General features: G+C 43.3%; 1 protein-coding gene across 4 annotated transcripts in view; it reads left to right on the plus strand.

Moving 5' to 3' along the window:
• LOC146829464 (phosphatidylinositol-binding clathrin assembly protein-like) overlaps window positions 1-9,935 on the plus strand; it is a 704,267-nt gene extending 694,332 nt beyond the window's left edge. For all 4 annotated transcript variants that reach the window (XM_085608147.1, XM_085608148.1, XM_085608150.1 and 1 more), the window contains exon 19: window positions 6,723-9,935. In XM_085608147.1, the coding sequence (XP_085464273.1) occupies window positions 6,723-6,737 (15 nt within the window). In that variant the 3' untranslated portion in view covers window positions 6,738-9,935. The remainder of the gene's footprint in view (window positions 1-6,722) is intronic.
• The last annotated feature ends 2,999 nt before the right edge of the window (window positions 9,936-12,934 follow it).

Below are 12,934 nucleotides of genomic sequence, written 5' to 3' on the forward strand. Positions count from 1 at the left end.
CACGAGTGGAGTTGCGGTCTGTTGTACGCCTTTCCGCCTATACCACTTCTGCCCAGAGTGCTGAAGAAGATCAGGCACGACCGGGCCCAAGTCATCTTGGTGGCTCCGGATTGGGCACGAAGGTACTGGTATCCCGAGCTACTCAGTATGTTGATCGATCCTCCGATACGTCTGCCCCTTCGGGAGGATCTTCTGTCGCAGCAGCAGGGGACGGTCCTCCACCCGAACTTGTCCATCCTCCACCTCCATGCGTGGAGATTGAGCGGCGGCAGTTGATGCCATTTGACTTGCCTCCTGAAGTCTGTGATATCATTCTGGCAGCCAGGCGTCCCTCCACAAAGACGGTATACGCCTGCCGGTGGAACAAATTTGTGGCATGGTGCACAGCAAAGGCTGTGGATCCCCTTTCCGCCCCTCTTTCTGAGGTTCTACTGTTTCTTCTTTCCTTGGCCCGGCAGGGCTCTGCCCTGGGCACCCTGAAAGGTTATCTTGCTGCCATCTCTGCCTTCTTGCGGCTTCCTGATCAGCCTTCTCTTTTCAAGTCCCCTGTAGTTACACGCTTTCTAAAAGGCATTACTCACACGTTCCCTCCTGTCCCTTTTGTAATGCCTCAGTGGGACTTGAATCTGGTCTTGACATTCCTGATGTGCGCTCCCTTCGAGCCTCTTCACAATTGTCCTCTTCGCCTTCTGACTCTTAAGACTGCTTTTCTGGTAGCCATCACCTCGGCTAGACGGGTGAGTGAGCTCCAGGCTTTATCTTCAAAGCCTCCTTTTCTGTCTGTTCATCCGGACAAGGTTGTCCTTCGGCCTCGTCCCTCCTTTCTTCCGAAAGTGGTGACTCCATTTCATCTTGGGCAGTCTGTCACCTTGCCACCTTCTTTCCGCCTCCTTCCAAAGAGGAAGAGAGGCTCCACCGCCTGGACCCAAAACGTGCGCTCTCCTTTTATTTGGACCGCACAAAGCAGTTCCGGGTGGACGACCAACTTTTCGTTGGATACGTGGGTTCTAAGAAGGGGAAAGCGGTGCACAAACGGACCATCTCTCGGTGGGTCGTTTTGTGCATCAAAATTTGTTACTCTTTGGCAAAAAAGGACCCTCCTGTTGGGCTGCGCGCCCATTCTACTCGGACCACGGCGGCTACTACTGCTTTGGGACGAGGTGTCCCTTTGCAGGACATCTGTCAGGCGGCAACGTGGGCCTCGCTACACACTTTTGCCAGGCATTATTGCCTTGACAGCCGTCCGGAGGGATGGCTTCTTTGGCCGTTCTGTCCTCCAGGACTTTCTGGTGTGATCTTGGTTCGCAGACCCACCACCGGGGATGGTATTGCTTGGGTATCTATTCTAAGGTGAGGAATCTAACTAACGTGTTTCTTTCAGATGAACAAGTTACTTACCTTCGGTAACGATGTATCTGTAAGAAACATTAGTTAGTTAGATTCCTCACCGACCCACCCATCCTCCCCGTTCTGCGAACTGACATCTAGGGTTAAGGTTATCCTTTTCAGGCCCCTAGATTTTATTTTTGGCACCAGTGTCGGTCTTTGCATGGCTCTGCGTTCCTGGCGCGGAAAGCTATGTACAAGAACTGACGTCAGCGCGCAAGGGCGGCGTCTAAGTACTCCGACGACGTCATTCCGGCGCACGACGACGGACGCGGAGCCGCAGACGACGCCTAGCGACGCGCAAGGGGTATTGCTGACGAAAAATCTTCCGGATCCAGTCTGACGCCTGGGGATATTCTAAGGTGAGGAATCTAACTAACTAATGTTTCTTACAGATACATCGTTACCGAAGGTAAGTAACTTGTTCGTCTCTGACACTGTGTATAGTCCTACGCAGTTGGTTGTTAAATCCTAGAGTTTTAAGGAGACGCCTTGGACGATGAGGCAGCTTACAAGGAATATCAGCTACAGACTTTCAGACTCCTCCGCTCTTTGAACCTTGTCGTGGCTATGTGGACGCTGAGGTTTTGCAAGTACCTGTTGTAGTTGTCTCAACCTTAAAAAAAAATGATAGAGACCTTTTCAAAAACTGGTCCTCAGCAGCCTGCCAGACAGCCTAGATCCACCCTACCTCCTCCTCCACTACAACCAACACTGCCAGCACCTCCTTTGTCACGTCTACCCCTTCACCTCTGGTGGACCAGCCTTCAAAGACAGTCACACCGACACTGGTTTGGATTCAGTGTATTCTGATTTGTAAGAAGAGGGTGAATTACCAGTTGACAGGAGGGAGGGAGAGTATGAAGAGTGGGATGATTACATTATACCAAAGGAAGGTGGAACATCGCCCATCCAACCAGAGTCACCTTCGGACGTCAATAGCCTGCTAAAAAAATGTGTTGTTCCGATGACCTCTGTGGAGCAGCAGTGCTTCTTATAAGACTTCAAGGAGCAGCCACATAACGCTTTTAGGTCGATACCAATCCTGGATTTTGTCTGGTCAGAAGGCATACATTGATGAAAATACCAGCCACAGTTTTATCAGTGGTGCCCCATTTAGACAAGAAGTACAGGGCCCCAGATTTAGCCGAGCATGCCTTACGGGCCAGACCACACTCTTATGTCTACGGCCTAGCACAGATCAAAGAACCTGATCCTTCCTTCATCTGCACCCTCTTATAGGGATGATATTTGGGCCATAGAGTTGGTTCCATGGCGGCAGCATCAATCAAAGTTACAAATGTCTTGGCAGTTTTAGGCAACCATTATGATCACCAGGTGTGGCATGACATCTCGCCACTACTAGACCTCATACCAGAAGATAAAAGGAGGCTATTTTCAAAGAGGCTGCAACAGCTTCAGCTACCATCATTGATGCAGTAATGGAGGCTTCAAATGCAGGCTTTCGCCAGCGGGCAGGAGCAGCTGTATTAAGAAGGCAGGGATGGTTGCAGTCCATCTAAAAATACTGCATGTGCTGTTTGATGAAGTCACCGTTTGGAAAACCTGTTGATGACGCCTCACAGAATATTAAAACAGATGGGTCTAAATCTCTTAAAGCTCTCCAGTATCGTCATCTGGTATTAACTACTTTTCGTGGCTTGCGAAGATCCCAGACCTCTAGAGGTTTCAATCAGCACGGAGGTCAAGGTCGCCTATATTACCATCCAAGTGAGCCTGGAAGCAACCAGGGTTGTACACCTAAAAGAATTACAAACTTGTATGGCAGATCTTCTGGTCTAAAAAGGAGTGCCTCACAAACGCTCTCCTAGGATAACCAAAAATGGGTTTGACTTCGCACAGCTCTCTATCCTCCCATCCTACCCAATATTTCTCCCTCCCTCTGCAGATAGGGAGGAGATTTTCCCTTGTTGAGTCCATAACATTGGACAGGTCAGTGTGACAGATTGTTTACTCGGGTCATACCTAAGAATTCCTACAGAGATCTGTCTGCCCACCCGGGAAGGAACCAGAAGCCTCAGTGACTTTATTACAGATTCTTTCTGATTAGGAAGAGACATTCCATGGTTCTCTGGGACCTGAACTGGATCCTCACCAAGCAAACATTTTGCATCCTATTGTTCCAAAACCTTCTACTAATTTTTCAGAGGGTGGATTACCCGACTTTCCTGGACCATCAGGATGTTTATTTCCACATCCCAATACACTGGAAGCACAGAAAATACCTCTGCTTTTGAATGGTAGAGCAGCACTTCCAATTCAAGGCACTTTCATTCGGCGTCAGATCATCATCACGGATATTTACAAAGTGCCTAGTTCCTGTTACTACCTTCTTTAAGACACAATCATGAAGTGTACTCCTACTTGGATGATTGGCTTGTCAAAGGAAGAAGCAAAGGCTTCTACTGTCTTCTGCATCACTCAGTTCCACAAAGAAGGTTTGATGCTAAACACAAACAAGTTCTCTACGGAACCCCAAACAAAGCTTCAGTTATTGAGTGCAATGCTGTACATGCAACTGGGAAGGGCTTTCCCCTTGGTGGATACACTAATACAACTTCAATCCTCTGCAAAGACCTTCTCTGTCAAACAGTCGGTCGCACTCGGAATGTACAAATCTTTGCTGGGCTTGATTTCATCATGCATGGGTCTTATAACCTTCTGCAGGCTCCAGATGAGGCCCATCCAGCAATGACTGGACAACCAATGGAAGCAAGTTCACTGCATGTGGGATGACATGGTCCAAGTCACAAGATGTCCAAGACAGGCCCTTTATGTTGGCATTTCCCCCTAAACCTCAGCATGTGACATCCCTTCTACTCTTCATCAGACAGGGTGGTGTTCTCAACGGATATTTCCATGAAGGGCTGGGAAGCCCAAATACAGGGACTGTCAACCAAAGGTTTATAGCCGGATGCATAATTGAAGCTGCATATAAACATTCTGGAGGTCTGTGCCATAAGACTGGGTCTAGAGGTCCTTCCAAGGCTTGCAGGTCAGGTGGTCCTCATCAGAACAGACAGCACAACATTGATGTTTTACATCATCAAGCAGGTGGGAACAAGGTCTGGAACTCTGTCGGAAGAGTCGCAGATGCTATTGTACTGAACCATTTCCCACCAAGTCTACAACACCATGGAGTATCTCCCTGGACACCAAACTAATCAGGTGAACGCACGAAGTTCAACATTATCAGATTGCCATGAGTGCAAGCTCAACAAAACCAAATGGACTGCACCTTTCACAAATGGAGTCACCCCAGTTTGGACTTCTTTGCCACCCAGAGCAATAAGAAATACCAGTGTCATGGCAGCTGGCTTTGGCAATGAGAGTCGATGAAATGGTCTAACGTCTTTGTTTAAGCCTCTCCGCTGTTTGCCCTAATCCCCAGGATCCAAAGGAAAGAAAAGGCAGAACATTGTACCCTGATTCTCATTGCTCTATCCTGGCCACACCAGTGTTGGTTTACGTGCTCCTGAAGCTCTGATTTTCCATAACTTCCATTGAAGATGTACCCCAAGCTTCTCTCCAGACACCACAGAGAAATACTACACCATGACCTCCATTCATTGAGCCTGGCAGCATGGTACTGGACAACCTAGAGTTGGGTCATTTGCAGCTCACAACATCCTGGCACAAGCCCAGGTGCCAGTAACGACAACGATATATCATGCCAAACTAAAGCGTTTCAGTGTCTGGTGTGAGTACATGGATTTCATGCAGTGGCTGTAATACCCCTCAAATACTTCATATTCTACTGAGGCTAGCCAAGAATGGCCATCGGGCAGCAATTTCACAGTTTCGAAGAATGGAAGACAATTCAAATACTCTCTTCTCACAGTGGATCATAATACAGTTTGTTAAAGGATTTTGTAGAGCATTCCCTCCTGAGTGGCACTCAACAGTCAACTAGGAGCTTAATACTGTCCTAGGCCAGCTCATACTACCTCCGTTCAAGCTGATCCATAGAGGGGATCTAAAGTTCAGTTCCTGAAAGAAACTACTCCTCTTTGCTCTTACATCTGCATGCAGAGTTGGGGAAATGCATGCGTTTATGATGAAAGAACTCTTCCTCCGGATTCTTGCATCACAAAATCAAAATTGGTCATCTTACAGACCAATTTTAAGTAAATACCTGAGACCTCTACTGATATCTAATTCAATGAGCTCTCCTTTTTACAAAAATCCCATGTCAGCAGACAAGTCACTGTACTTTACTCGATGTGTGCAGGTGCATCAAGTTTTACATGGATAACACGAAAGACGTTCGCTCTTCTGACCAACTGTTTGTATCATAAGGCCACCCAAGGATAGACCGATCCTGTACAAGCAGGGACTAGCACCTTGGCTGTCAACTTGCATCACCTTTTGCCACAACAAGGCGAAGCGTTCACTCCAGAGAAAAGTGAGGGCACATTCCACCAAGAGCATGGTGATGACTGCAGCTCTCTGTGCTGGTATGCCTTTGCTAGACCTCTGCCGTGCATCTACCTCGAGGAGCAGACACGCGTTTACAAATCCCTGCTGCCTGCACATGAATGTAGCAGCTGACACAGCAGTGGGACAGGCAGTCCTCCACACCTATTTCAGTAAAGAAGAGCCTGCCTCCCTCTTCATCCTAATTGTTATGTACTGTTTTCTATTCTGATTCAAGCATGTGAATATATGAAAGATCCTGTGCTTGAGAAGAAATAATCTCAAAGATCTGTTTTAAATTCAAATTTAAATGTAGATATAATTTCTCACGTGATCTTTTCCTCTGACACATGATGAAAATAGGGCAGCAGCCATATCTTTGTTGATCTGTTACCATGCTCTTTTATCCTTGCATGTTTCACATAGAGCCTTTTATTGTATTTACATAAAATGTTGCTTCAGATACCTTACAAAGTTTTCTCCTTGCCAAGTTTACACCTTTTGCTGATGTATCGCCTTAGTTCAAGATTAGTAAAATAGAGAATGTTACCTTCATGGTAAAGTCCCTAGGCTTACATAATTGGAAATAATCTAACTATTGGAGTCAAAATATTATCTGTATATCTTTAAGTAGTGGTCCCAGGAAGTAGACATGTGATATGGGAAACACTGGCGGCCATCTTGACTTTAATTTGCAGTTATATTTTGCAATATCCTTCCCCGTCAACACATTTCAAGAGTCCTCACTTGTGTCCACAACTGCAATTTTTTATAAACAAATGTTGACACATTGCTCTTATAATGACCTGAAATGTTCAGATCTCAGACTTTTGTATTTGATATGCACGGTGTTCATTTATGAGTGTTCTTCATCTTTTACATTTTCTTTTTTTTTGCAGATGCAGTTTATGTAAAGCCGCCAAAGTAAAATGAACAACATTTTGACAACCAAATATTGGTATAAAGACGACTGGAATCTCAAACTTTTGCAGTCTAGTCTTCAACAGGGCATCCATATTTACCTAGTGTAATATATTATGACTGGACTGCAGTGCTTTAGAGAGTCTTGTTTGTAATGGACCCTATACTAAGGAATCCTGTACACATGTATCCGTTTGGGCTGGACAAGACTGTTTTGTGACAGCAAAGATCAGTCTACACTGTACTGTGATGACATCTTTGTGGAAGCGGAAGGCCATTGTGGCTCGAAAGAACTTATTTGAAGACTTTATTACCTAAAGGAGGTGCTGTTCAGTGATTGTTCCATAATCTGTTTTGCCCGTCAAATACCTGTAGAAATATTGGCTACGGATCTGATTCAAAATTCAATATTTCTAGTTATTTCATCATAACCAATTCTTCTCTTCAGTGTCCAAATTACACAAGCAAGGAAACTTGGTGGTGGTTGTAAACAAGACATGACTCGTCCATTTTAACAATGCGTCGATTCAGAGTAATGTTCTTTGGGCTTGCATGAGCACATGACTAGTACCGTATGAACTTGGTGGTTCTTTTAAAAATACCAGTCTGAATGCTGTATATTAGCCTGCATATTTAAAACCAAGTGACATGAGCCCACAATAAGGGGTGTGTTTTGTGACCACTGAGAGCTCTTGTTTTGTTTGTGGACTCAGGAAACAAGAGTATCATACTATAAAATGCAACTTCACAAAATAATTTATCCATACTTGCCACATGCACAATCATTTTGGGCTAAGAGCAGTTTCCTTGATTAGCTCAAGAAAAACACTGCAGTAGCAACACATCTTGAGCCCAAATTTAGTTTAACGAACACTCAAGGAAAAGTGGCTATGCTTTGAAATGTCCAGCTGTTGTAACTGGTAGCTGTTAGCTTTCAGGACTGGGAAGTTCTATTCCTGGTATTATCCAGCCTTAGAAAATAGCGTATATCGCTTCTAACGTACAGAGTAAGTACGAAGTTAAAACATTTTTCAAAGTATGTAAATAAAAATACTAAGTACATTATTTCTCTGGTGCGGCAGTATCTTTTTTTCTTTATAGATTTTTCTAAAGTATTGCTTGAAGTATATATGAAAATTTCTTTTGTAAGAAGAGATTGTACAAGAAAATTAATATTGAATGTTACTGCAGTATAGTCAGGTGGCAATGCCAAATCAATGTCAGTAGTTGGGAAGCTTTTTTTTTTTTAATACATATTTATTGCCTAAACTATTAACTTGAGTTCGATATTTGCAAAAAAATACTATCCTGATCTTTTGGATTGACTGAAATATAAACTGGCACATGAAATCTGGCTTTTATATTCACTGTTCAGAATATGCTTCCATATCAGAGAAAAAAGGCAAAAGGAAATCATGTTTCGATGGTAACTTGGGGGGGGGGTCAATCTACAAACCAGTACAAAAGAAACAATGCTTTGAATGTCTGGGATATTTTAAATAAATATATATATATATATGTATATCATATTTGATTTGAAGCAGTGCTTCAAATAAGCATATATTCTGCTTTTGTGTATTTTTGTTTTTGCCAACACAGTAGCTTCCTCAAACCTTCCACACCAGTGACGCTCACCTATTGTCTCTAAGAGGCATGCTTGTTAAACTTGAGAATACCTTCTGTGCTGGTCAGCTGGAAGACATTCACATTCTGAAAACTTAGTTCTGACTAATTGATTGCCATTGACAATTGTATTATATGTACACGGCATTAGTGCACAGTTTCACAAATCTTGAAAATGTCTTCTGCTTTTAAAAGGGCATTTTCAGTCCTTGTTTTTGTAAGCAATAATATTGTAAATGTCAGGAAATAAATGCCAGTGTTAGCAATCACCTTCCCTTAAATTTGTCCCATAGAGAAATTGTGCACCTTAACATGTTTAGGAACTATTTAGAAACATGTGTCTTGGGTTTTTTATAGTGGAAATTAATTTGGAAACCTCATTAATAGGGTAAATGACAAAGGGACTTGTCGTTGTTCCCAGTGGGGAGATTCTTATAAGAAAAAAGCCCATTCTAATAAAGGCAAGCACATTTTATCTTGTGGAAATGTATTATTTCTAATCTCATCTGCATTACATTTTAATGTGTAATCTGATTGTAGTTTCTGACCACTAATATTTCTTTGAACTGAATTTGTCTTCAAATGCAGTAGATGATTTATCAAAAATTCTGAACAGGTTTATTGGCACTGATCTGTGTGTGTGTGTAATGTACTATACAGTAATTGCAGTTGTGTATGTGTTTAAAGATTTGTAAATTCCCTCTCCAGGTTGCCAAGTATTGTTTAAAATCCGATTTATTAAATAATTCCTGAAAAGCATGTTAATAAAACAGTGATATTGTTAAATTGCAATCTGCATTTACCTAAAATAGACGTTAACCTTTCATAATACTTTGCATTTACTTTTAAGAGTTTTATTATTCAAGATAAGATCCTTAAACATCCAATTAAATTTGACATACATGTTGATGTAACCTTATAGCACTGCACTCTGACATGCCCAAATGTTCTATGTATGTTTATGTAAAATGCAAGTATTTTGTTTGTGCTTACCCTTGTTAATGGTTGTTTAGCATACATTTGTGTTTACATACGTATCTTGAACTACTGTAAGCAATCAGCTTTATTTGTATAGCTTGTGTACTTGACCCACATTTGGAGCAAAAGGTTCAGCGGAAACTATCCATTCCCTCTTGTTATCACTTAGAGCCTGCAAATTACTGTTGCAACTATGACACACATTGTTTGAAATCGGGATGGTGCTATAATGCAAGTATAGGTTTCTAAAATATTAATGAGCTTTTTAATAATATTTGACTGTAGGGTATGTCGCATATGGTAAGTTCCTGTCATATAGTAGTATGCACTGTGGATCGGTGCTTTATTTGTACATAAAAGGGAAACATTGTTTTCTTTTTAGGTGTTTGTACTGTGAGGAGAACATCTAAAGCACTGTGCATCAGTCATTTACTTCCATTTACAGATTATATTTTTGAGTAATGAAAACTGTACATGTTATCATTTATACTTGTATTAGTAATGGATAAGAAAATAGTTATATCAAACCCTGTACTTGATTTTTGATTGTCATGTACTGCTAAATACATTTGCTGCATATTTCATTTTTCTTTCAGTATCTTGTGAATTTATTTGAGGTCATTCTGCAATTTAATGCTGCATAAATTTGTTTGGTCAGAAGTTTACAAGAAGTTATCTTTGACACAGTTAAGAAGTCTACAATTTAGGTAGACCTCCATTTTTCAATACAGCTCTAGATAACTGCTTTATTCAGAAACATGGAAGTAATGCACACCATTTCTAAGTATTGTCTTTTTCCAGTTTCCTTTGTGCCTCTTGCATACATATTTGCCAGAGACACAGGTAATACCAAAAACTGAAATCCCAAGGAGAGACGCTCTAGCCCCACAAGACAGCACAAGCGATATTAAATCAATCAACAAGGGTGGCACTTCACCTCATAGGGTTACTAATGCTCGTGAACCTTGCTTCTCTGTACAATAATTCTAACCAACTTAGGGAGCACTACAAAATATCACATACAAAAAGAACAATTGATGGACGAAACGCTGAACAATGTCAAACATTCATCCCAGTACAGAGATCTGGTCCTAAATTCTTTGTTCTATTGCTCACCATGCCATTCCAGTTTAGACAAAGCAATATGCACATCCTTTCCCCTGCTCCCTATGGAAACAGTCCAAACCAAACTGCCAGGTCCACCCTACATTGGAAACAAGCATCCTCGGACCGGCTTCGGGTACCACCCTTCATCAGCCAAGCTAGCTTGACTCCAGTGCATGGGGCCCACACGGGGTAACAAATGCAAAAAGAACAATTGATGAACGGAACACTGAACAGTGTCAAACATTCACCCCCAGTACAGAGATCTGGGTCTAAATCGCTCGTTTTTTTGCTCACCATGCCATTCTAGTTTAAAACCAGCCATATGCAAATCAGTCTTGACCCTGCTTCCCATGGGAACAGTCCAACCCAAACTGTCAGGCCAGGTCCGCCCTGGTCCGGATCAAGCATCCTTGGACTATTTCGGGGTATCGCCCCTCATCAGCCAAGCTAGCTTGACTTCATTTGTTGCTACAGCATTTTTCGCCCTAAGTGGGGTGGGTATGCCCAGGCGTGGGGCCCTTGCTCGCTGTGCCACAGGTTCAAGCTAGACCGGCTGATGAAGGGGAATACCCTGAAACCGGTTCCAAGATGCTTGTTTCTGGTCCAGGGCGGACCCGGCTTGGCAGTTCGGGCTGGACTGTTCCCATGAGGAGCAGGGTCAAGGCTGATTTGCATATGGCTGGGTCCAAACTGGGGTGGCGCAGTGAGCAAAAGAAAAATTGATTTAACCCAGATCTCTTGACTGTGGGTGAATGTTTGATTTATTCAGCATGCCGTTCATCATTTGTTGTTGCAACAAAATATCACATGGACAGTTAGTTAATTCTAACTAGTCTCAATATAATGCAATTCAGTCCATTAGGATAGATGATTCTTCATTCAGTCCATTAATACACAATCCATAATATTAAACCCACAAGATTTTTTTTATTCTTCACAAAAAGGTTTCCAGTCTAGCCAACGCGTTTTGTCCCTTTTAAAAGGAATTCTTTTTTTCTTTTAAACAAACTTTATTATGCATTTCTCTTGTACTTGTTTACATCACATTTTGGACTTTGCGGCTTTTCAAGTCTTTCCAAAAGATAGTTCTTACAGGGTATCTATAGCTATGTCACTCAAAGCAATATATACCTGATTTAACGTGTTCATGCTCACCCTGATATATAACATCTTTTGATATACCCTGTCTAAGTAGCCCACTTACTATTCCTACATGGCTACCAGCCTTGTTAGCCCTTTTCATGTGCATTGAGTCTTTCGATTCCTACAGAACAATAACAAACAACTACCCAACACCCAACCCACCCCCACCCCTCTCTCTAGGCGTGCCTTGACGTGTTGTGACTCAGTGGATCTTGTCCTCTTTAGGGTTCCACTTCGTGTACATAGTGATCAATTGTCTAACGCTGTTTGTCCTGGCGCAATGTGTTCGTGAGTGTGATTAATGTCTTTATCCTTCTTTTATGATCCCTTCCTGCCCCTCCTCTTCAGTGGTACTGAGTGGGTCTTTCAATAGCGCCACCAATGCTTCACATGCCCTGGCGTTATCCAGGGATCCCGTGTCATGTCTGGCCTCATTCAATCTTACCGCTCCCTCATATGTCGCCCATTTCGTGAATTCCTTCTTCCACCTGTTCACCCTGGGACCTCGCTGGGCTTTCCAGCCCTTTAAGAGTAATTCATCAAGAATACATATGTTCGAGGCATATGAGCTGCAGATCGCACACTAGCATAGTAGATTGCCATCTGGTGTTGGGCTCGGATGCTTGCACCTTGTTGTTGTCTTGAAAGAAGTCTTTGTAGTCACGAGATAGGTGACTCCTCCCTTGGACGATAGTGCGCATGGGCATCGACTCCATCCTTAGATTGTTTTTTTCCGCCATTGGGTTCGGATGCAACTTTTCTGCTCCGGTTCGAAATCTCAATTTCAAACTTTTTCGAAGCGCAAAACGTCCAAAAAATCATCTAATTCACTTTCATCTTTGACGCGACTTCATCGGCTCGATTCCGGTCGTCGACGCGGGCCGCTGGGCTTATCCACGCCGTAAGGCCTACGGCTCATGGAAAGGACGCAATTTAAGAAATGCCCCCAGTGTGGAGCAAAGTTTCCGCACAGTGACCATCACAAGGTCTGCAATCTGTGCCGATCACCTGAACACGACGAGTCCAGCTGTCCAGCCTGCGCATCCTTTCGATCGAAGAAGACTATTCGGGATCGAAGGGCTCGACGACACATCATGGCGCAGAGACCAGCTCCAGAACCTGAGGACATCTTTGATGAAGGCCCGATGTCCCGGAAGAAGATTCCGATGCTCTCGAAATCGTGTCCGAGGCAGAAGACTCAGATGACCCCATCACTCCTGGGCAACGAGTGAGTACTACTGCCCCTACCCCAACCCCGCCAAAACCGAAGGCAGTGGTCAAGACTTTGCCTGTTGGCCCCAGTCTCGACCGAAAACATCTTTCAGAAGCCCCGCCTCTG

The sequence above is a fragment of the Triturus cristatus genome, chromosome 5_2, assembly GCF_964204655.1.
Source record: "Triturus cristatus chromosome 5_2, aTriCri1.1, whole genome shotgun sequence".
Classification (NCBI taxonomy): Eukaryota; Metazoa; Chordata; class Amphibia; order Caudata; family Salamandridae; genus Triturus; species Triturus cristatus.